The sequence below is a fragment of the Peromyscus eremicus genome, chromosome 6 (genome assembly GCF_949786415.1).
Source record: "Peromyscus eremicus chromosome 6, PerEre_H2_v1, whole genome shotgun sequence".
Taxonomy (NCBI): domain Eukaryota; kingdom Metazoa; phylum Chordata; class Mammalia; order Rodentia; family Cricetidae; genus Peromyscus; species Peromyscus eremicus.
In genome coordinates this window covers 78,095,073-78,119,059 of record NC_081421.1, presented here as the reverse complement: position 1 = coordinate 78,119,059, position 23,987 = coordinate 78,095,073, and the positions used below count along the sequence as shown (strand labels likewise).

The window sequence follows — 23,987 nt, the reverse complement described above, 5'->3', positions numbered from 1 at the left end:
CCAGAATTCAAGGCCATCTTTAGCTATGCAGAGAGTTTGAGGCCAACCTGGGCTACATGAAACTATTTCAAAAACAAAAAATAGCAACAGAAAAACCATTGTGATAACAATCATTCAGCCAGTATGGTAGTGAAAACCTGTTATCTAGCATTCAGGAGGCTGAGGCAGGAGGATCACGGTGAATTTGAGGCCAGCCAGGACTATATAGGAAGTACCAGGTTAGCCAGAGCTACAGAGCAAGACCCTGACTTAAACAAACAAGCAAAAATGACTGGGAATAAAGTTTGATAGTTAAAAAAAAATCATCTAGCATGTGTGAGGTCTTATGCTTAGTCCTCAGTACAAAACATCCTCAATACAAAACAAAAACACAAAACAAACAAAAAATAATCTTTCAGATTCTGTCTTTGTATAGTTGACCAAATATTTCTTTGTTTAAAATTGGTACAGTCTTTAAAGGATTTTGGATCTATACCCTCAAATTCCACTCAATAAAATTACTAATTTGTACTTTGAGCCAGCACAGGAAAGTGACCATTTCCCCAATTTCTTACCCTTCAAACCAGGTTGAGCATCTCTATACAAAACTCCAAAACAGAAAACATGAAGCCAAGAGTGGAAAAATCAACACCTGACCTCATGGGATAGGCTGCAGTCCAAACCCAGGCACAATAAGAGGGGTATGGTGGCATATATCCGTAATCCTAGAACTTGGGCGGTAGAGGCAGGAGCTCAAGGCCAATGTTGGCTACTTAAGGAGTTAAAGGCAGACTGGCTATATAAATCCCTATCCCTAAAAATCAATAACAAAACAAGATGAAAGAAATTACTTTCCACCTATGTGTATAAGATATATATGAAACAAGAAGTCTGAGTTCAGACTTAAGTCCCATTCTCAAGATATATTATTGTGTATATACAAATATCTCAAATATTAAAGAAAATCTAAACGATATTCTAGTTTGCTAGCATTTAAGAGAAGGGTTACTCAGTCTGTATTATCAATCTTGGTTAATTTAACACATGAAGACAATATCATTTGTAATTTCTTATTTCTACTGTTTCTTTTTGTTTTTGTCTTGTTTTTGTTTTTTGAGACAGGGTTTCTCTGTGCATCCTCAGCTGTCCTGGAACTAGCTCTGAAGACAAGGCTGGCCTCACAGATCAACCTGACTCTGCCTCCTGAGTGCTGGGATTAAAGGTGTGCGCCACCACCGCCTGGCACTTTTTATTTCTAATGAGTCTATGTAATGCATCTGTAAGCATTTTTTTTTTATTCTTGTGTTTTCAAATCCTCTATCATTCCTGCCTTTCAAGATTGTCTTCATAACCAAGGTATTCCTAAATCTAAAGTAAAAGGAGAAAATACAGGCTTAAAAAAATGAATTAAAGGCCAGGCAGTGGTGGTGCACGTCTTTAATCCCTACACTTGGAAGGAGGCAGAGGCGGGTGGATCTCTGTGAGTTTGAGGCCAGACTGGTCTACACAGTGAGTTCCAGGACAGCCAAGGCTATTACACAAAGAAACCCTGTTTCAAAAAGAAAAAAAAAGAAAAAGACTTAAAAAAAAAAACAAAACCAAGGCCTAAGAATAATTTAAATCAAAATACTGACTTATTATTCAATACTTCTAAGAGCTCATGATAGGCTTAAAATAATAAAACACAAACAAAAAAATTCACTCAGACTTATCTATTTTTCAATTAACATTTGCAATATTCTAATAAGCTCAAAAGAGAACTGCACCTATCTGTGGGTCAAAGACTGCGATGTAAATGTCTACAAAGTCCCAGAAGGAACAAAGTACTAAGAGCACACACACTGTGTGAGCAGCAGAACAGCTGCTCATCCCTAGCTGACCACAGCCAGTGGACACATAGGTCCACTCCCATATTTTCCAACTCCCATTAAAGTATCAAGCTGGACATTAGTGGGAAATTTCTTGAGGGTTTTGGCTGTTTAGTATTTTGTTTTGCTCTCTGAGACAGGTTTATCCAGTATTGCCCAGTACTCTGTCATCCTCCTACCTCAACCTCTTTAGCAGCTGGGACAACAGATATATACAGCTCAGCTAACATCCTGATTTCTAAATGTTCAAAGTGAAAACATATCATTCAAAGCACACTGCTACCCAGTTCTTGAGGGCATGTTTATTCTCAGACTTAAACCAACAAATCAGTCAGATGAGAGCAAAATCTACTAATATAATGACTACTGATGACAATAAGTCAGGGGAAACGTCCCACATCTCACTTGTGCATATTTGTCATTTTTACTATCAAAAGCTATACTGATGGAAATCATTGCCTTTATATCAGTGTCTGAAAGGATTGAAACGAAACTGATCATTCTGAATTCTCACTCAACAAAGTCTACCTGTGAGTTCAGTATTTAACTAGATTATACACACCTCTAGAAGTACATAAAACTGTAAGGACCAAAATGATGCATGTGGTCTTAAGAAAAATCGATGTCAAAAGCCTCAGTTTATTAAAATTCACATGCCTCCTCTATAACTGATTGACCTGAAGAATGCTCCTCTGACTACTCTATTCATCCTTTCCTACCTAACCATAATTACTAACCCCTCTCCTTAGAGGTGTGCTCCTTTCTAGCTTACAGAAGAAAGGCTTGCCTCTTAGCCACTCCAAATCTTCCTAGATTCAGTGTGCATGAACTGCTCAAAACCTCTAGGTGTCAATAGAACAATGCATTTTAGATTTGGAGCAATCAGTTTGGGAGATGGCGGTACTAACTTGTTTTTTTCTTTTTGAGGTAAAGTTAAAATTCTTCTGCCTCAGCCTTCCAAGTATTAGGGTTACAGGCATGAACCATCAAGCCTGGCTGAGGACAGTCACCTTAAATCAAGGCACCTGAAAATAAGGATTCCTGCCTTTTACTTCTTTCTTTGAGCAGTAGAACTTTGCAGTGAGGAACAATATTCTTCCACATGGGAATGCCTGCCTAGAATGCACAAAGCCCTGGATTCAACTCCAGCTCCACATGGACTGGGTATAATCCTAGCACCCAGGTAAAGGCAGAAAGATCAGAAATTCAAGGACACCATCAGTATAAAGGGAATTTGAAGCCACCAGCCTGAGCTACATGAGGATCTTTCAAAAATGAATGCTAAATAAATAGAATATTTGGTTCCTAAATGCTTTTAATTAAGGAGTGATAACCATTTTTATTAGTACCCCTCCCCAATTATTTAAAAAAGTGAACTACTCCTATGGAAGGTCCTTACAGGAAGTCAGAGTGCACTGGCAAGGAATAATAAAAGCAGTGGCACTTCAGTCTGGCAAGGGACAAGCAGTAGGCAAAGCTCAAAATTCCATCTTTCTTCTCAGTATCTTAATCCAGAGCTGGGCATCACAGTCCTATAACCCCGCAGAGGCAACAAGACCACGAGTTTAAGGACAACTTGGGCTATAGAGAAGACCCTACCTCACAAAACAAGCAAAAATCTGATACATAAGAGAAATAGTCATGATGGAGATGCTGACATATCTAGCTGAACTGAAAAATGGAGAATGGAGTCAGATTTCTCTGTCAATATGATTTGATTGACCGGACTGACAATGAAGACACCCAATTAGGACTTAAAGGGCATATTTTGAGGAGAGAAAAAAATAGCTAAGTATATAGCTGTTAAAGATTTGACAAGAATATAATTAAAATACATCATAACAGTGAGATGTGGTGGCACATCCCTTTAATCCCAGTACTTGGGAGGCAGAGACAAGAGGATCCCTGTGTGTTCAAGGCCAGCTTGTTCTACATATTGAGTTCTAGGACAGCCAGAACTGCATAGTGAGACCTGTCTCAAAAACCAAAATAAACAGACAGACAGACAGGTAGAAGATAGATAGATAGATAGATAGATAGATAGATAGATAGATAGATAGATAGATAGATGAATAAAAGAAGAAGCAATACATCACAGCATTCAAAATCTTATGGCCAAATGTAAAATAATTTTATATAAAACGGACATCACGGGAGAGTTGCAAGAGTAGTAAAAGACTTCCAAGCATAACGTAATTATAAAATCATATAAAGCTATAGAAGAGATAAGACCTCAAGAAGAAAGGAACTTCCACTGGCATATACTTGCAATTGCAAGCATGTGGGAGGCTGAGGCAGGAGGTTCTCAAATGTGAGTCAATCTAGACTATATAACAAGACCCATTCTCAAAAACAAAAACAAAAAAGACTTATAAGGCTTACTACTGTTAAAGAGTGTTTGTTCCTATAGTTTCCAGTGGAAAATGGTCGTTATCAAATTCTTAGATGCAGTTCAGTGATAAAATATGTGCTTGGCATGCAAGCATCTACCCTGGCAGGCACACACAGTAAAACCTTCTGATTTTCATGGTAAACATTCAAATAAAGGGAATAATGGTTTATTTTTTTTAATGTATATTTTCTAATATAGCAAAAATTATATTCTCTGCAATTATTTAACCTTCTGATTTGAAACTTTAAAATGTGTGAAAAGGTACACAGATTTTCAAAATTCTTTGGGGAACTGTTCAAACAGAAATGTTCTGAAGAGCCATCAGAGCTGTCCAAGAAGCTCGGGGATATTTGCAATTCAGTCTGTGAGAGGGAGAAATAAGATGACACTTGATTTCTACAGACACCTCAGCTCCTAACACTGTGCTGATGGTCTACTGCAGTTTTCCTTAACACACATGCTTTTGCTGTGACCATAAACAGTAAGATTCATACATAAAGCAATTCTCTCCTACATTTGCAATTAGTCCAACTTGTAAACTTTGCCAAAGAGCCTTGATTTTCTCACTGCCACCAATCCTTACCATATTTTATTCAGCAACAATGTGACACAGTGAGCTCACTTCACTGCTAAGGAATTGGCTTTTTCAGACCCTCACTGCTGATTCTCTTCTCTCGATGCAGCCAGCTGAAGCAGGAGTGGTGGAGTGGTCAAGAGCCGTAACCGAGTTTGACGTCCACCTTTATCATTTATCAGTGGTGAATGGCACGTGACTTGACCTCTCTTTGCTTCAGTTCCTATTTGTTTGTTTGGGTTTCAAACAGTCTCACACTGTATGTAGCCCAGGCTAACCTAGAACTATATAGCCCAGGCTGGTCTTGAACTTCAGGCAATCCTCCTGCTTAAGCCTCCAGAGTGCTAGGATTACAGTCATAAACCATCACATTAAACTTAGTTTCTTCTTCTTTTTTTTCTTTTTTAAGATTTATTTATTATGTATACAATGTTCTGCCTGCATGTATGCTTATAGGCCAGAAGAGGGCATTAGATCTCATTATGGATGGTTGTGAGCCACCATATGGTTGCTGGGAATTGAACTCAGGACCCCTGGAAGAGTAGCCAGTGCTCTTAACCATTGAACCATATCTCCAGCCCTAGTCCTTCTTTTTAAGAGGGGGCTGATAATAGTTCTTATCTCATAGAGTGACTGGGAGAATCAAATTAGTACACATGCAGTCCATGTGTTAATTATTATTAATGAAATTACTTACATGTGTAATACAAATGCCATCCATCCATCTATTCAAAATTGCATGAAAGAGTATATAGCATATACTATATTATAGGAGCTTCCAGAGAAGACATCTTAAAGAATGTGACTGGTGAGTCATCATACAGATACAGCAAAGGCATTCAAAGTAGAGGACACTGGGGAAAACAGCCCTGTCTTTAGGTTACACACTCCTTCTGCCACTTCCTAGTGCTAACTCTCAGACCCAGAGCTTCATAAATGCTGCGAAACGCCCTGCCACTCAGCTGTATCTCAGGCCCTTATAATACTCTGTTCTGTAGGGAACAGCTTAGAGAGGCCTATAAACTATCACTTTACATGAATCTTCATTTTTGACTAGAACAAAATATACCCTATGTTTCTTCTACATATCATTCCCCAACGTTCATACTCTGTCTTTCTCTCTCCGTGTGTGTGTGTGTGTGTGTGTGTGTGTGTGTGTGTGTGTGTGTGTGTGTCTAGAGGTAGGAGGATAATCTTGGATGTTGGTTCTCACCTCCCACGTTGTTTGTCATAGGGTCTAGTTATTCTAGCTGGCTCTTGAACTTCTGTGGATTCTCCTGTCTTTTGTCTCCCCATCAAAGCACAGGGATTATAGGCCTGTGTAGTACTGTGTCCAGCTGTACACAGGTTCTAGAGACCTGAACTCCTGTCATCAGACTTGCACAGAGAGCACTTTACCCACTAGCTATCTCCCCAGTCGCTGCTCTTTGTCAGGTCATTGTTTCCCAGGCCAAATCAATGTATACTATTTTCTGCTATATTTAATCTGAAAATATTTTTGGTTTATTTATTTATTCATTCATTCATTCATTCATTTTCATGGTTTTTCACGACAGGGTTTCTCTGTGTAGCCCTGGCTCTCCTGGAACTAGCACTGTAGACCAGGTTTGTCTCTGCTTCCCTAGTGCTGGGATTAAAGGCATGTGTCACCACCACCTAGCTCTGAAATTGTTTTAAGTAATTTTAAAAAAGCATAAAACATTTAAAATTATTTTTTTCTTTTTTTTTTTTTTTTTTTGACACAGGGTTTCTCTGTGTAGCTTTGGAGCCTGTCCTGGAACTTGCTCTGTAGACCAGGCTGGCCTCGAACTCACAGAGATCTGCCTGCCTTTGCCTCCTGAGTGCTGGGATTAAAGGTGTGCACCATCACCCAGCTAAAACATTTAAAATTCTTATAAAAGTAGTACATTAGCTTAGTTTATAATCATAATTCACTTTAATCTGAATTTCTTATCTAAAATGTAAATAACTGCAAGCCAAGTAACTATATATTATAATAAATAGCTTTAGAAACCACATGAAATCATTTTCACAATCACTGTCTAGCATGAACAGATACAATACATACCTGTGTCTGAAGGACGTAAAAAGTCTGTTTCACAGGTGAAAAAGGTCTGGTGATCCTGGGCAGACAAGTTCATGTCATAGTAAGTAAGTGGCTCTTTACCAGTCACCCAAGTGTATCTGTAGCAAACACAAGATGTTTTAATTGCTACAACAGACACTTAAGTTCCAAAAATAAGTAACTATAAGTTCTATTTCAGGGTGTTTTCAAAGCTTATTATAGCAATAAGAGGTAAAAAAAAGTACTACTCTATGGTTCAATAATAAAACATTAAAAAAAAAAAATTGTTCATCCTGGCATGATGGCTCATGCCTATAAGTTTGAGGCCAGCTTGAGCCACATAGTGAATTTCAAGATAGCCTCAGTTACAGAACGGAACCTGTCTCAAAAACAGAACAAACTAATAAATTATTCAGTAAAATATTCTAAAAACTAGATACTAAGCATAAATGTTTTTAATAGTAAAAAATTTCTCAAAAAGATTTATATGAAATGGGTACTACATAACATGGCTACAGGAGACCTTGTTTTAAAAGACAAACAAAGGCTGGGCATGGTGGTGTATAACTTTAATACCAGCACTAGGGAGGCAGAAATAAGCATATTACTATAAGTTCGAGGCCAGCCTGGTGTACATATTGAGCTACAGAACAGTCAGGGGTATGTAGAGAGACCCTGCCTAAAAACAACAACAACAAAACAGAACAAACAAACAAAAACGGACATAGTGAGCACATGCCTTTAATCGTAATATTCAGCACTCTGCCATGGCAGAGGCAGATGGATCTCTGCGAATTCAAGGCCAACCTGGTCTGTAAGAGTTCCAAGACAGCCAGGGCTGCATAGTGAGCCCCGTCTCAAAAAACAACAAAAACAGAAGAAAAAGACGGGGGAAAAGTCCAAACACCTCTGTCATAGAAGAGAGCAGAAAAAAATGTAAGCTCTGAACGACAGGGAGGAGGACTATGAAATGCTGTCTTAAGGATATGACAAGGCCATGGCACTCATGAACTCAAACTACAGTTGCCTGCATAAGACTGAGCCAATAAACGTTCAGTCATAGATGGGAGAGGGGCTCATGGGTCTTCCCTGTCCCGGGGAGCTAATGGTAGTCAAGGGCCAATGGAGGAGTGGAAGCCATTGTCTTCAGTGATAGCCACTGGTGACTTCCTCATGCTCCAGTGGTTAAATACAGTGGGTCACAAAAGAAAAAACACATGGAAGTAGAATTGAGACTTGGTGGGAGGAAGAGGAAATTGGTGGGAGTGGGAAGAGGATAAGAGAAGATGGAGGGATGAGTGTGACCAGAATATATCATATGTACACATGAAAATGTTAAAGAATAAATTTTAAAGAGCTGTTACTTCCTCCCCCGCCCACCCCTGGAGCTGAGGACCAAACCCAGGGCTGAGCTAAATCCCCAACCCCATGTTACTTCCTTTTATATTCAAAAAAGTAAATACAGTTAAGAAAATATCTACTCTTGAGCTAATCATTCACTTTAATATTGTCAGTATCTCCAGTTAGAAGAAGCTGCAGTATATTTATAAAGATAAGTATTCCATAGTACTTTTACTCTAAGACCAATATCATACTTACACTGAAAAGCAAAATGTCTTACCTCCTATATTCTGCTCCTCTAAAGAGGTTTAAAGGGTTTCTCCAGACCTTGCATTCTGAAAAACAAGAGTAAAAGTTAGTTTAATCAAATGCAGGTAAATCTTCACTCACCAACCCTTACTGTTGATCCTGTGCTCTAAATACAGTGTCAGCCACAAACACCCAAATATGAAAGAGGTACGTGTTACCCTTGCTCTCGGGAAGCACAGAATCGATTCTAGTTATTGCTGTATTTCTGTTTCAGTGGCATTTTTTGATAATTCAGTTACAACTCTTACTGTATAACCATGTAATTACAGTTGCTTTTCAGTTTCCTTTCTAAAACAGGATCTACTAAAACTTCATCCACTCTCATATTCCTAGATCCTATCATAGCTCCTGGAACTGACTTGCACAGCATGAGAACTAGTCATAGAAACAACCACCTGAACTATGTGACATGTAGAGATGTTTTATTCCAAGACCAAAAAAAAAAAAAAAAAAAAAAGTCAATCACAGAAGACTTTACAGAGGAAGTGACATTTGAACTGACATTAAAAGCCTCAAAGAGTAGGTTTGCAGATGCAGACCATCCAAGCTGAGAAAGTACAAAGTTATACATTGGGCCTAGAGAGATGACGGCTCAGTGTGTAGAGTGTTTGCTGCACGAGCATGAGGACCTGAGTGGATCCCTAGGACCCGATAAGAGCCAGATGAGGCAGCACACCTCTGTAATCCCATGCTAAGAAAGTGAACACAGGCACATTCTGGAGGCTTGGTGGTAGCAAAATGATGAGCTCCAGGTACATCATGAGACCCTGTCTCAAAAAATAATGTTTGGGACGCTGGAGAGATGACTTGGCATTTGTTGCTCTTTCAGAGAACCCTGGTTTGGTTCTCAAAACCCATGTGGTGACTGACAACCATTTATAACTCCATTTCCAGGGGATCTAATGACTTCTTATGATCTCCTTGGGCACCAGGCACACACGATATATAGACATATATGCAGGCAAAACACTCATACACATAAAACAATATAAGTAAATATAAAAAATAAGATCTATAAGCTGTGATGCAAGCACGTATGGGCACACACGTACACACCTATGCATACACACACACACAAAAAAAACTGCACAGCGGGTTTAGGCTAGCACACAGAGTAAAGGTTAGAAGAAAGACTACAAAATAAAATAAGGAGAACTGTTCATGGAGGCTCACATCTGTAACCACAGCACTAGAAATGTCTGTGTTTCTGACACACATCTCAAAACCCTCAGCCTCCAGACAGGCTTAAAGAGACAGTAGCCTTGTTGCTGTCTTAGAATAATCTCCCCTCTCTTCTTATAACAATCCTATTGGATTAAGAGTTCACCTTCGTGATGCCATTTTACCTTTACCCTCACGTGGGTAACACAGAGTTCCTTCACACTCAGCTAAGGATGACTTTCAACACAGAGTTCCTTCACACTCAGCTAAGGATGACTTTCAACTCCTGATCCTTCTGCCTCAATCTCTCACATGCTAGAATTACGAGTGTTTGACACTTTCTGCTTGGTGGTGCTGGGAATCGAACCAGGGCCTTGTGCATGCTAGGCACTTCTGAATAGAGTAGGATGAGTTAGGAGAAGTGAGGGCTTTTTTTTTTTTTTTTTTTTTTTTTTTTTTTTTAAATTTTACAGGGGAGAGCGCGAACGCAGTCCCCCACTACCACAAATTATGCAGTCGAGTTTCCCGCATTTGGGGAAATCGCAGGGGTCAGCACATCCGGAGTGCAATGGATAAGCCTCGCCCTGGGAAAACCACCTTCGTGATCATGGTATCTCCCCTGCCAGGTAATGAGGGCTTTTCTTTTTCCCACTGAACGGAAGGTAGATATGATGGCTAAAACCAGAACAAGTACCTTGAACCACAAGTTTAAAACTGCAGCTGCTGGCCATTGTGGTACATCTCTTTAATCTCAGTACCCTGGAGGCAGAGGCAGAAGGATCTCTGTGAGTTTGAGACCAGCCTAGACTATAGGGAGAGTGTCAGGCCAGCCAGGGCTACATAGTGAAACTCTGTCTCAATAAGTAAACAACAAACAAACAAATGTGTCCGGAGATGACAAGCTATAAAATAGAAGGGGTCTGAGACCGATGATAACTGCTCTCTATACTAGCCATGGGTTACCTACATTTACAGGAAAGACAAAGTTGTTTCTGTGTTTTATTCTTCTTGGACTACTATGACAAAATACCACAAACTGAGTATCATAAGAACAACAGAATATTATCCCTTATAGTTTTGGAGGCTGGGAAATCCATGCTCAAGGTGCTGGAAGATTTAGTGTGTAGTAAAAACTCACTTTCTGGTTTGTGAATGGCATTCTCTTGTTATTTCCTCATAAAGTGACAGGAGTAAGTAGCTCTCTGGGGTCTCTTTCTTTAGGACACTAATTCTCTCCATGACAGTTCCACCTTCATGATGTGATCACCTCCCAAAGCCCCTGTCTCCTAACATTACGTGAGAAGGGGGCATAAACACACAAACTACTGCCTTCTGTTGTTTAGAGACTGATCCTCTGCAAGTGAAATCAATCTTAATTACATAGCACTGAAAACACCAAAAAAGAAATCACCTGATAGATGGTGGTGTCTCAGGGTTTCACTTTCTCTGTTGCCAGCAGGAGAACCCGGCTCTGAAATGCTACTCTCTGTTCCTCCCATCAGTGGTCGCAAATGGCTTATAGACACTTGCTCAATAAAAGATGTGCCATGCTTATGGAAGTACCACCATTCAAATATCTATAACAAAGAGAAATAGCTTTCATTTAAAATGCAATTCATAAATAGAAATTAAGGAGATGTTCCTACTCAATTCAGCACTTTAAATGCATAATCTCTCCGTGGGTGGGTGAGAGAGTGAGCAGAAGGAAAAACCCAAATCCAAGATTTCCTAAACACATATGCCACATAAAAGTAAAATACCTTTCTTATGGGTTTATCATAACTCTCAGACAAGCTTAGGCAACACTCCACACTTGTTAAAAGACATTAAAGAATAATAAGAGTGAGTAAGGCGTGACAGCACATACCTTTAATCCCAACTCTAGAAGACAAAGGCAAGAGGACTATAAATTCCAGAGCAGTACAGGCTACACAGTGGGAAGTTTCAATAAAGAAAGAAGAGTATCTAATCTACAATGTAACTCTTCGTGTGTTACTGTCGTTTGATTTTATCTGCAGCATAAGGAAAATCCACTTTAAAGCAATTAGTACTCAAGTAGGATCACACTTTCAAGGTGCATACTAAATCCACTGTTTACTGTGTATATTGGGCAAGTCAGTTAGTCTCTAACATCTCAGAGCCCCAGTTTCCCCACCTAGTAAATTTAACTAACAAGAATACTAAGAGCTTTCTGAACCAAAAAGTATTGGTCTAATGTTTAGCAATGCTATTATTATGGGTTGAGACAAATTTTTCTCCAGGTTGAGCTATTTAAAAATCAGGATATTTACTTCATTGTATTTCTGTGGCTTCTCATTCACAAATAGAAAAACTCTCTGTGTTTTGAGACCTTATCTCAAAGATTTACAAAAGGTCAAAGAAATACTATGATTTCTACTAAAGCTGCAGAGCACCACCTACAGATGAGAAAAAAGAACAGGAAAAATGGCATAATAAATATTTCATACTTTTATCTGTAGCAGAATTTTCCCAAAGCATAAAATGAGAAACACTAGACCTTAGAGATGTTAATGAACAACATATTTTACAATATTTTTAAAATTAAAAGTAATATCTTACTGAAGCAAAAGACGAGTTAAAGTCAAATGGCATCCCTTACTGAGCAACTTCTCAGACTAACAGCCAAAACGCAGTAGATGCTCCCAGAGCCAAATCCCACATTACAGACGTTGACGTGTGATTATCTCACTTAGTTCCTACAGTCCTGTGAAATGAGTACTATCATTTTCCCATCTACAGAGATGAAGCTGGGGCTTAGAAGAAGTGAAGGCTAAATTCCAGACATGTCATAGTCTGTTCAGAGATGCCTCAGCTGTTAAGAGCACTGACTGCCCTTCCAGAGGACCAGGGTTCAATTCCCAGCACCCACATGGTACTCACAACTATCTGTGGCTCTGGTTCTAGAGAATCCAACACCGTCCTCTGTAGGCACTGCACATACATGGAGTACAATCATACAGACAGGAAAAACATCCATATACACAAAAATAAATATTTTTTTAAGTTATAGTCTGCCCAATGCTGTCAAAATTAAAATGTTGCAAGATTTTATATAAAACTTGCATAATCAAGGGCTGGAAGTATAGTTCAATTGTAAAGTGCTTGCCTAAATTCTAGGCCCAGCATTGCATAAACTGGACATGATGGTGTATACTTGTACAGGAAAAGGAAGAGAACCAAGAGGTCAAGGCCACCCTGGACTACAGAATGAGTTCAAGTTAACTAGGTTATAAGAGAGCCTATTTCTAAAGTAAATAAATTCTGACACTCAGATTCTCTTGAAACCATTTGAAAAATTGAAAATTTCGGTAACAGTAGTTGTAGAATAACCCATTTCATTAATTCCAGTATGAAAGATGGATATTTACCTATTTATGAATGTGTATGCACATGTGTGTGGAGGTCAGGCATCTCTCCAATCACTTTCTACCTTACTTTCTCAGATAAGGTCTCTCATTAACTCTGGAGCTCACTCATTTGGCTAGTTTAGCTGGCTAGCAAGCCCCAGGGACCCTCTGGTCTCTACCTCCTCAGTCCTGGGATTACAGGTATGCAATCATTCCCAACTTTCTATGTGAGTGCTGGGGATCTGAACTCAGATCTTCATGTTTCCAAGGCAAGCATTTTACTGACTAAGCCATCTCCCCAGTCCCTCATTAATTTTGAAATAATAATCTTCTTCTTCTTTTTTTTTTTTTTTTTTTTTGAGACAGGATTTCTCTGTGTAGCCCCAGTTGTCCTGGATCTCACTTTGTAGACCAGGCTGGCCTTTAATTCACTAAGATCCACCTGCCTCTGCCTCCGGAGTTCTGGGATTAAAGGCGTGCCCACTGCCCAGCTGAAATAACAATGTTCTAATCCTTCTCCACCAACCCTCCCCTGATTATAGTATACAGGTCTTTTTTTTTAATTATTACATTTGTGTGTGCATTCATGCATGTGTAAGCATGCAAGCACACATGAGTGGCAACCAGAGGACAACACAGGCTGTCAGTCAGGCTTGGCAGCAGCACCTTTCCCTGCTGAGCCATCTGCCATCCCTGAATACAAATTTTAAATGAAGTTGGGCATGGTAACTCATCCCTGTAATCCCAGCACTCAGGAGGTAGAGGCAGGAGAACCACCTTGGGTTCAAGGCCAGCTTAGGCTACATAATGAGACCCTGTCTCAAAAAGAAACCTAATATATAATCAATACTACCACATTCATAAAAGAAAAGAGGGAAGTGTGGTATTTCTCAAACGTGTTTCTCTAGGTAACTCTTTCTAAATATCAAACACATTTTGGAAATCCTGACAAATACTTATAAATTTGTAAAAACATAAACAATCTTTAAATAAATAAGCATCAAAATAGAAATGAAGAAAATGGAAACTACTTACAAATATTAGTCCAGATATCAAAGAAGATGTCCCTGTAAGTGCCACATAGAACTTGGGTGTCAACGAACTTAAAAACCCTGTCACTGTTAAAAGAGAAAATGGCACAGGTTTTACAAGGTATAATTTAAAGCACATTACAGTTATGCAAGTATCTTTAGATGGAGGGAGAGGTGAGCAGCACAGATGCCTGACTTTGGTGAGGCTATGTCCAAACAAGCCTATAAATTGAAAATATTGCAAGTAAAAATGTACATTACAGCTCTAATTTTCCAAATGTCATAGCTTGGCAGCACAGTGCCTTGGATAGCATTGGTTATTTACTCTCCACGTCATATGAATGGTGAGTGGAACCAGTGGCTTGCTGCTGCTGTCCAGCATCATAGAGGTCATGTTGCTAGTTTGGGAAAATATCAAAATTCAAAGTTTCTACTGAATGCAAACAGCTTTTCTATTGCAAAGCTCAAAATTCCTAAGCTGACCGCCCTAAGTCAATAACTGTTTATATTAATATCTGAAGTGAAATTCATTTGAAAAGGTATAAAAACAAATGGTATACATTTTTTAAAGTGACTTTAAATCCCTATTGTTTCATATCTTAAGAATCTTTTCATATATATAAAAGTGGGATTCCACACTGTTGTAGTTAAATAAGAAGTAAATCATAATGAGGCTTTGCATATACAAGGCCCTAGGATCAATTTCTGGGGTCAATAAAAGAACAAAAGCCAGGCGGCGGCGGCGGCAGTGGCAGCTGTGGTGGTGGTGGTGGGGGGGGGGGTGCACTCCCTTAATCCCGTTTCTCTATGAGTTCAAAGCCAGCCTGGTCTACAGAGTGAGTTCCAGAACAGCCAGGGCTACACAGAGAAACCCTGTCTCAAAAAAACAAAAAGCAAAAAACAGAACGACAACAAAAATCAAAATGAGATCATACAGCCTGCTTTTCTAAACACCTAAAAACATGCCATAATTTACACTAGGACTTTGGTAAATATATAAAGATAAAAAGTTAAACATACTTTTAAAAAGTGGTCTAATACTGTAGTCCAGGCTGGTCTCAAACTCACTATGTAGCTGAGGATGACCTTGAATGACTGATAATCCTACATCTACCTCCCAAATGCTGGGATCACAGGCTTGCATCAGCATTCCTGGTTTATTGGTGCTGAGGACTGAACCCAGGGCTTCCTGCATGCTAGGGAAACACTCTACCAGATGAGCTACATCTCCAGCCCCAATTTTGAATTTTAAAAGAAACAAAAAAAAAAATCTGTAATAATCAACTCTCATCTAAATGGTATATGCAGTTAAAAATGTAGACAATGAAACCAAAGTTAGCAGGTTTGGGAGTTCAAGCCTGCAATTATAGCATTCTGGAGGCTGAGATGGGAAGGCCTCCAGCTTGAGGCTATCCTGGACTATACAGAGAGACAATGTATAAAATAAAATTTTAAAGCCATGCTAGATAACATAAGCCTCTAATTCCACCACTTAAAAAGTGGTGCTCAAAGGATCAGGAGTTCAAGGCCAGTCCTGGCTACATCCTGGCCTCAAAGCAACAACAATAATAATAAGTAGAAAAATAAACAACAAATTCAATGAATAGCATTTTTCTTAATTTTTTTTTTCTTTAGCAGTCAAGTTTCCCCGCATTTGGGGAAATCGCAGGGATCAGCACATCCGGAGTGCAATGGATAAGCCTCACCCTGGGAAAACCACCTTAGTGATCATGGTATCTCCCCTGCCAGGTAAGTATTTGAATAGCATTTTAATGAGCATACAAACTACCATTAAGCACTTTATCCACCCATTACAGACAAATTAGATAGGTACGTGGTACCTATCTTCTAAAATATTTAAAGCATTTCAGAACATTATACCACAGTCATGTCATCTCATGGAATAGAAAAGGGAGACAACTGCCTTCTCACAGGATAGAAAAATTTAATAGAGTCACCATGTAACAGAAATACTTCCATCTTCTTCCGAGATTGCAGAAAGAAATACTGCAATAACACCATAAAAGGCCCAGGACCACATCCTTTCATCCTACTTATGGCTAACGCATAGCATTTGCAGAATCTACATGGATCAACACTGCTTACAAGTCTGCCTTTAGCCCAGGCTACATAACAAACACTGTACAAATACTGAAAGAACATAATAAACAAACCCACTCTTGTTTGTGCTTCTTTTCCCGCTCCCCTTCCTGTACAATTTTATTACTTATGATAAAGTCTGAAGGATAAAAATCACGAAACACGTTTAACAGAACTATCTTACAATAAAAGTACGGTCCGCTAAAATCATAGTACTTTCTATCTTGTATTACTGATGTGCTGATTTTCTGGGTGTGGGTTCTTTCTCTAAGTTAGGCAGCTGGAGACTCAAAGGCACGATTTTAAAGGGGCCCTGAGAATGATAAGAATGAATATAAATTGTGTGTCCATATCTGGGAACGCTCTCTTCTGTCTTACTACCTGATGCTTGCAGCTTGTCAGGTAGCTTTTCCTGCGGTAACGTAGACCGAACAGAGAGGGCCAGCCTTCAGAGCTCTAGGGAGGGGCCGGCAAACTGCAGCCCAGGTTTGACAATCAGCTGCCTGGTTGTTGTGACCCAAGAGGAAAAAAAACAAAACCCACTGGAGCATGCAACACCGATTCCTTCTCCAAAGCCCTCCATGACTCCCCGAGAATCTCTGATCTTTGGTGCTTGTCCCCGACCGTCCGGAAGGTTTGGGCCTCTCACCCGCTGTCACGTTGTCACACAGCCTCAGCGGGACTCTCAAAGCGTAAAGCAGCCCCAGCCCCGCCAGGAACCACAGCGTGGACCCAGAGTTCGCCAGCCCGGCCTTCAGCCGTTCCTTCCAGCCCAGCGGCGGGCCCAGGCCCAAGCCGGGAACAGGTGCATGGGGACACCCTACAGCCCGCGCGGCTTCCGCGAAGTATTCCCCGTCCGCCATCTTGCGGCTCCGGCAGGCGCCGGGACCTGGGAGGGGAGAAGGGCAGGAAACCCGGAGTTGGGAATCCTGGGATAGTGGCGGACTTGAAGCCGGCCTCTGTCAAGGCTGAGTCCTGGGGCACAGGACCGAGATCAGGAAGGCGCCGGAGCGCGTCCTCAGACTGAGGGGCTACCTAGTCCGCTAGGAGGGCGGGGAAGGAAGGATCCGATGGTGGCACTTAGGCTGCAGGAAACGGACTCAATGGGGCGCTGGAGGGAAGCGGTTTGGGTGCCATACGAGATTGAGGGTCTCCTTTCGCCCCGTCCTGGGGCTGGGGAAGTACTGTTGTTTCCTAGGGCCGAGCAGATCTTAGCGCACTGGACTCGGCTGCCCCGCAGACCAGCGGGACCAGGAAAACTCCTAGGTGTAGCAACTGCTGCTTGATGAGAGGGAGCCCAGGCGCCACGGACAGTCGAGACTGGCCACCGGGCTTCCAGGATGAATGGGAGAAATGACCGAAACTCAGGGAGAAACTGGTTAAGACTCCAAGGCCTTGAGGGCAAAGCCCACTTCCTAGAGCGTTCCCACTCCGGGCTGTCACACCCGCGCGGAACTGACATGGCGCCCTCTTGGCCGCAGCTTCCGGGCGGGTCCTTCCGACGGCCCCCCTTGGTGATTCCACCACTCAGCTTCCTTCCCGGCCTGCCTCGCGCCGGTCGCCGGGCTGGGCCAGAGCAGCCAAGATGGCCGACTTCGAGGATCGGGTGTCGGATGAGGAGAAGGTAAGGGGTCCGCCTCTCTCTTTTACCTCCTCTCCCGACGGGTCCGAGGGGTCCCAGCCGGCAGCAGTGGGAAGTCTGGCGGTGTCCCCAGGAAAAAGAAGGTCGTTTCCCGGTGCTGGCATACTCCCTCTGCACCCGGGACGCTTCCTTCCTTAAGGGGCTTTCCTTTGCCTCACGGTGGCCCCAGTTCCCCATTCCTCAACTCTTCCTTTCATTCCGGACCGAGTTCAGCCTTTCTTAAAAAGAGGAGACACTTTACCTGATTGACTTTTAGCTGTAGACTCTTTTTTGTAATTTAAAGAGAGGAGGTGAAGGTGATGTTGAGACGTGTCGTGCAGCAGTTATTTTACCGCCTTTGGCTGTTGGGGCTCACCCCATCTTCCCATTTATAGGTATGATTGGGGTTAGTTTGGGACGAGTCACTTCCTGATCAGAGTAGCCTCCTTAACTTCCCTTTTGCTCCTCCTTCCTCAGGAAGTGATTTTGCTGTCAGGACTCCTTGACAGGGAGAGGTCCTCTAGGGTTGCCTATCCACCTAACTACACACCCTGATCTTTTCTCAGCTAGTGACGGTTGAACTAATTCGATAAAAATAAATCTGTAAACCTCAGGCATTTGCTTAAGAGTTTGACTTTTGTTCCTGCTGCTGCCTTGTGTGTACGTACGGCCCCAAGGTGACTCCATCCCTTCTGTTTGTCTTCATCTTAACTATAATTTTTTTTCAGAGTAGTTTTTGGCTTCCTGTTAAACAGTGAGGAATCGCCAGTAGACTTTTTTTTTTTTTCAACTCCAGAAAAGTTTGGTAGTAAATAACCTCACATTAACACATTCAGTTTAAATGAAACACCCAACCCTCTTTGATGACCTACCGTAGTGTTTGGTAGCTGGATTTGTCAGAATGCAATTTGTGTACTTAGATCTTTAAAGGTGGTTTAAATTACAAGATGCCATATAAATTGAATGGAATAACTTTTTCTGACAACAGCATACATTTACTAAACGGTTTGTCCAAAAAAGAAAAGTGTCCAGCTCTTCAGTAAACACAGCGTTTTAGGGTTGGTAGAAGTTAGAATGGCCTCACTAGATAACTCCTTATAGGACAAGAATATGTCTTTTGTTTCCTGCAGCGACTGTTACAAAATATATACCCTCCTGTGTTCTATAAAATCTGCCTGGGTTCTTATAGTAGTGAAAATATTGGAGATTGTTGGGGGGAACAGACTATTTTTGGTCACTTCTCCATAAAGAATAATTTAACGTATACCTGTGTATGTATGAGCCACCATTTTTAAATGCTGAAAAAGATGCTTAACACCTTTACAAACCACTTAACAGGGTCCAGGATGGCAGTTTGTTGGTAGAGCACTTAACACATGCAGTGTCCTGTGTTTGAACTTCAGCATCAGCACCACAAAAAATAAAAAGCCAACAAATAACACATGAACGTTGTTTTCTCTTATTTGGAGATTGAGCATCGTAAATGTTAACAACCTAGGAAACAAAAAGACATCTCAACTAACACTGGGAAGAAAACTATAACAAGATGTTTATTCTAAGGCAAATATTTATGGTTCACAAAATGTCAAGTTAGAGTGAAATTTTATTCTCTTTCTTGAGGCTGGGTCTTGTGTGGCTCACGTAAGCCTCCAACTCACTAGATAGCCAAGGATGACCCGCACCCCTAATCTGCTTATCTCTACCTCTCGAATACTGCTGTTATAGGTATATGCCATCACACTTAGATTTGCTTACTTTTTTGTTTGTTGGTTTTTGTTTGTTTGTTTGTTTGTTTGTTTTTTGAGACAGCGTTTCTCTGTAGCTTTGGAGCCTGTCCTGGGCTAGCTCTGTAGACCAGGCTGGTCTCGAACTCGCCTGCCTCTGCCTCCCGAATGCTGGGATTACAGGCGTGTGCCATCACCGCCCGGCCATGCTTACTTTTTATAATGATAGAACAAGCAAATCATAATTAGTAAACCTGTCCCAGAAGTAACCATGAATTTTATTCCTGTTTTAGTAAAGAGCTTGTTTTTGTTTTGTATTTTTGGGACAGAGTCTTGCTATGTAGCCCTAGCTGGTCTGAAACTTGCTGTGTAGACTGGACTGGGCTCCAATTTGTCCTCCAGCTTCTGCCTTCCATGTGCTGAGATTATAGCCAAACCCCACAATGCTGGGTTTAATAGAGTCCTTTTTTTTTTTTTTTTTTTTTTTTTTAGTTGACTACATTGTCTTTATTGGTGTAGATAATGAAGTGTAATGATACAGTAAAAATCCTTCTGCTTTGAGCCAGGAGGCAGAGGCTAGTGGATCTCTGAGTTCTAGGACTACACAGAGAGACCCTTATGATTTGAGGGCCCTGTAGTTTTATTGGATTCCTTTCCCCAGAGTTGGCAGACACATACCTCTCTAAATCTATGAGTAGAAAGAAAGGGCTTGGTAAGACTTCCTGATTTGGGGGGGTTTCTTACCTTCTTGGCCTGCTTTTCCTTATAACTTTCTGATTTATTTTATCTGAATTCAAAAATTGAGAAAAGATAGGAAGAAAGGCTGGGCCTGATGGTGCCTGTCTGTAATAATCCCAGCTCTTGGGAGGTAAAGACAAAGAGGATTAGGAATTCAAGTTTATCCTTGGTAACAGGGAATTTAAGACCAGCCTCAGCTACATGAATGAGACCCTTTCTCAAAAAAAATAAAAGTTATTTTGAGAAAAGATTTTTCCAAGGTATTTAATGATTTGAATGTGTTAGGATTCATAAACAAGTAACCCTTGCTGAGATTTTTGCCCTAATCATTTATTTGTTTACTTAGTTGGGTTTTTTTGTTTGTTTGTTTGTTTTTGTTTTTCTTCTGAGATGGTCCAAATTCTGTAGCCCAAGCTAATTCGGAACTCATTTATAGCCCAGACTCATGATGATCCTCTGTCTTGAGATTCTCGGTGTTAGGCTTAGGACTACACATGAGCTGCCATGCCCAGCTGTACAGACTAATTTTAAAAATCAAGATAAAAGATATTCTTAATCTTTCCCTGCCTGGTAGCCCAAACCAGTAACCCCAGCTGCTTAGGAAGCTGAGGCAAGAGAATAGAAACATTTAAGGTCTGTTCAGGCTACAAAGCAAGCTGAATGAAGCACAGCTTTGAAAACTTGATGAGACTGTCTCAAAAATGAAGTGAAAAAAGGAAAAAAGGGCATGTGAGATGGGTTGAATATATAGGTCAGTGGTAGAGCACTTGCCCAGCATCTGCAAAGCCCCTAGGTAGGACCAATCTGTTCTTTAAGGAAATCCAGAATTCAAGACCTCAAGTGCATTTCATTTGGGATGGGTATGTTTTGTTTTTGTTCTCTTTTGTTTTAAGTGTGTCTGTTGTGGTGCCAAAAGGAATAATTTAATATTCTTTTTTATCATCATTGTTTTCTGAAAGCAGTAAACCATTTCATAATCCATAAGTTTGGCACTTGGGGTCTCTGATTTTCTTTCTTTCGAGCATTTCTTTAAAAGCAAGTACAATCATTTTTATAACCAGCTGCCAAAGCTTTTATCACTTTTAAAGAGGAAGTTGGTTTTTTTCACATCTGCGTTGTTACCTGAAATGGTCAGAATGAGCTGTCTAAAGAAAGCAGGAAGTGAGGAGTGTAGTAATAGGCCGATAAATGCTTCTAGTCTTATCCTGGAGTTGAGTTTCTGGAGAGACTATTCTAGGTACTTATACTCTTCAGTTAACTTAGTTTTAAAAGCTTACCAAGACCAGATGCCCTAATTACAAAGTTTGAGGTGTGCCATGGATTACTTTTTTGAGTTCTCTGCCATATCTATTTTCTTCATTCATGATTCAGCATTGGTTGGTTGGTTTTTTTTCTTTTGATGTTCTTCTCCCCCCTTCCCACACACACCCTGCAACAATGTGAAGAGAATTCTAGAACTGGAAAAAAAAATTATTAGTATGGTTTTCCGTTTAACCTAATGAGTAAAATACGTGCATACACCTTAAAAATACTGAGAAGTGGATCTGTATGCTTTTAATTTAGACGGTGGTGTCCTTTGTAAGGGTTTGTTTGGTTTTTGCTTGTTTGTTCCATTGGATGTTTGGGTGTTGAAATAGTCTCATTCTGTAGCTCAGGTTGTCCTAACATCTCAGGGTACTCCTCTTTCAGCTTCCTGGGGTACTGGAGTTATAAGTATGAAGTTATCACACATCACACCCGTCTTAAGGCATTTGTTTTTTAAAGCTTTTTTTTTGTTTGCTTGCTTTTAAGAAAAAGGTCCCTTTAATCCCAGCACTTGGGAGGCAGAGAGCCAAGCAGATCTCTGTGAGTTCGAGGCCAGCATGATCTGCAGAGATCCAGGACAGGCACCAAAACTACACAGAGAAACCCTGTCTCGAAAAAACCAAAAAAAAAATAAAAGAAAGAAAGAAAGAAAGAAAGAAAGAAAGAAAGAAAGAAAGAAAGAAAGAAAAGAAAAAGGTCAGGGGGTGGCTGCTAGCAGGCTATGAAAGTACCCGGGAAGCCACGAAGCCACGTGGCAAGACGTAGAATAATAGGAATGGATTGAATTAAGTTATAGGAGCTAGTTAATAGTGTGCCGGAGCCATAGGCCACACAGTTTGTAATTAATATTAAGCCTCTGAATGATTATTTTATAAGCAGCTGTGGGACCTTGGGGCCAGGTGGGACTGGAGAAACTTCCAGCTACATATTAGTACGTAGCTCAGGCTAGCCTGGAATTGGATATGTAACCAAAGCTGGCCTTGAACTGTCTCAACCTCCAGAATGCTGCTGGGATTACAGGCATAAACCATTGTGCCCAGCCATAAAAGCTGCTGCTTCTTTCCCCTCCTCATTCTTCTTTCTTCTAGAAACAGGTTTATCAAACTGGTTTAGTAGAGATGTAAAAAATATATAAATAGGGCCAGTGAGAGATGGCTCAGTGGGTAAAGGTGCTTGTTGGGCCAAGCTGGTAACCTGAGTTCAGTATCTGGAACACATGTAAAGGTGAAGGGAAAGAAATGACCTTGCAGAGTTGGCCCCTGACATCCACACATAGGCTTTGACAAATGCACACCCCTCCCTACTTTAATAATAGCAACGGTTTTTAAATCTTGTAAATCGAAGCTAGGATTTAAGAGCTTTGTTAGAGCTCATGAAAGTCTACTTTTAGGCTGGATATCCTCAATTAAATACTTTACTGGATGAGTTAAATCCTTGTAGGATGAAGTAAGCTCTTGAGTTTTACTTGTCGAGACTAAGAAGTCATCAGTTAACATTCATTTTATCATTTTCATCTTCCTTCCCCTTAGTTAGCTCTGCTGTTAGTAGTCGTCTTATAATTCGTTACAAAACCGTGAACCAGAACACAAAACCTAAAGAGCTATAATTCATGTGATTGTAGGTGTATTATGATTTCGTCTAGAACATTAATTGTCTTATTGGAACCAGCCTTGGTGCTAAACGGGGTAGTATAATTAGTCATAAAATGCAGACCCCAGGTTTGTCTATTTCTCAGCCATTCCTTTTGTATACTACACTGTTTTTCATGAACTATGAGTGAAGAACCAGATAGACGTGACCATTTAAGGAATTATAAATGAAGTATTGTGATGTAGTGGAATAGAATGAATCTGAGTGTTAGGAGACTGTTGGTGGACCTCAGTTTTTTTCTAAACTGGGGAAAATTAGGTCAGAGTGCTCCAACAAGATTTTCTGAGCCTTCTCAATCTAATAAAGAAATTTCTCTTTAAAAAATTGAAACATTAATATGTTCCAGAGGTTCTCAGATTGTCTGCATTCCTTTGCTTGCTCTGATAATAAGCAGAGTTAGTTCCTTGGTAACTGGAATCATGCCTTTTTATCTATTGCTTAGTATAGCACCAAGAACACAGTGTAGTTATAAACTTAACTATATGAGAAAGAGTCCAGCTTCATTAATTCCTCCCTTGACTCTTATGAAGTACACTTGCCCCTAAGTATTTCTGATAGTCTCTAGATGTCACCTCCAAAAATGTCTCTATGGCTTGAGTGCCTTTTTGTGTATCGTTATGTCTGAGCACTTGCTGCCATTACGGGTGCTCTGCCATGCCACTGCTGGGAGCATTCAACCCCCACTCTCCCACACAGCTGGGCAGCATTTTCCTAGAAGATCTCATAAAGCTGCAACACTTTGTAGATGCCACTGTGGCTAT

At 40.6% G+C, this 23,987-nt stretch overlaps 2 protein-coding genes, 1 non-coding gene and 1 pseudogene across 3 annotated transcripts in view; 1 reads left to right on the top strand and 3 right to left on the bottom strand.

Moving 5' to 3' along the window:
* Positions 1-17,659, bottom strand: part of St7l (suppression of tumorigenicity 7 like) — a 68,790-nt gene extending 51,131 nt beyond the window's left edge. Inside the window, exons 1-5 of the mRNA XM_059266020.1 lie at positions 16,838-17,659; positions 14,093-14,175; positions 11,101-11,266; positions 8,500-8,554; positions 6,882-6,997 (exon numbers count right to left, since the gene is read on the bottom strand). Coding sequence (XP_059122003.1) covers positions 6,882-6,997; positions 8,500-8,554; positions 11,101-11,266; positions 14,093-14,175; positions 16,838-17,051 — 634 coding nt within the window. The 5' untranslated portion in view covers positions 17,052-17,659. The remainder of the gene's footprint in view (positions 1-6,881; positions 6,998-8,499; positions 8,555-11,100; positions 11,267-14,092; positions 14,176-16,837) is intronic.
* LOC131913937 (U1 spliceosomal RNA) lies at positions 10,160-10,323 on the bottom strand. Its single transcript, XR_009380008.1, has one exon. It is a non-coding gene; the product is annotated as a U1 spliceosomal RNA (small nuclear RNA).
* On the bottom strand, positions 15,717-15,845 carry LOC131913966 (U1 spliceosomal RNA; annotated as a pseudogene).
* Positions 17,660-17,683: 24 nt separating the features above from the next.
* Capza1 (capping actin protein of muscle Z-line subunit alpha 1) overlaps positions 17,684-23,987 on the top strand; it is a 40,557-nt gene continuing 34,253 nt past the window's right edge. The window contains exon 1 of the mRNA XM_059266021.1: positions 17,684-17,812. Within this exon, the coding sequence (XP_059122004.1) occupies positions 17,774-17,812 (39 nt within the window). The 5' untranslated portion in view covers positions 17,684-17,773. The remainder of the gene's footprint in view (positions 17,813-23,987) is intronic.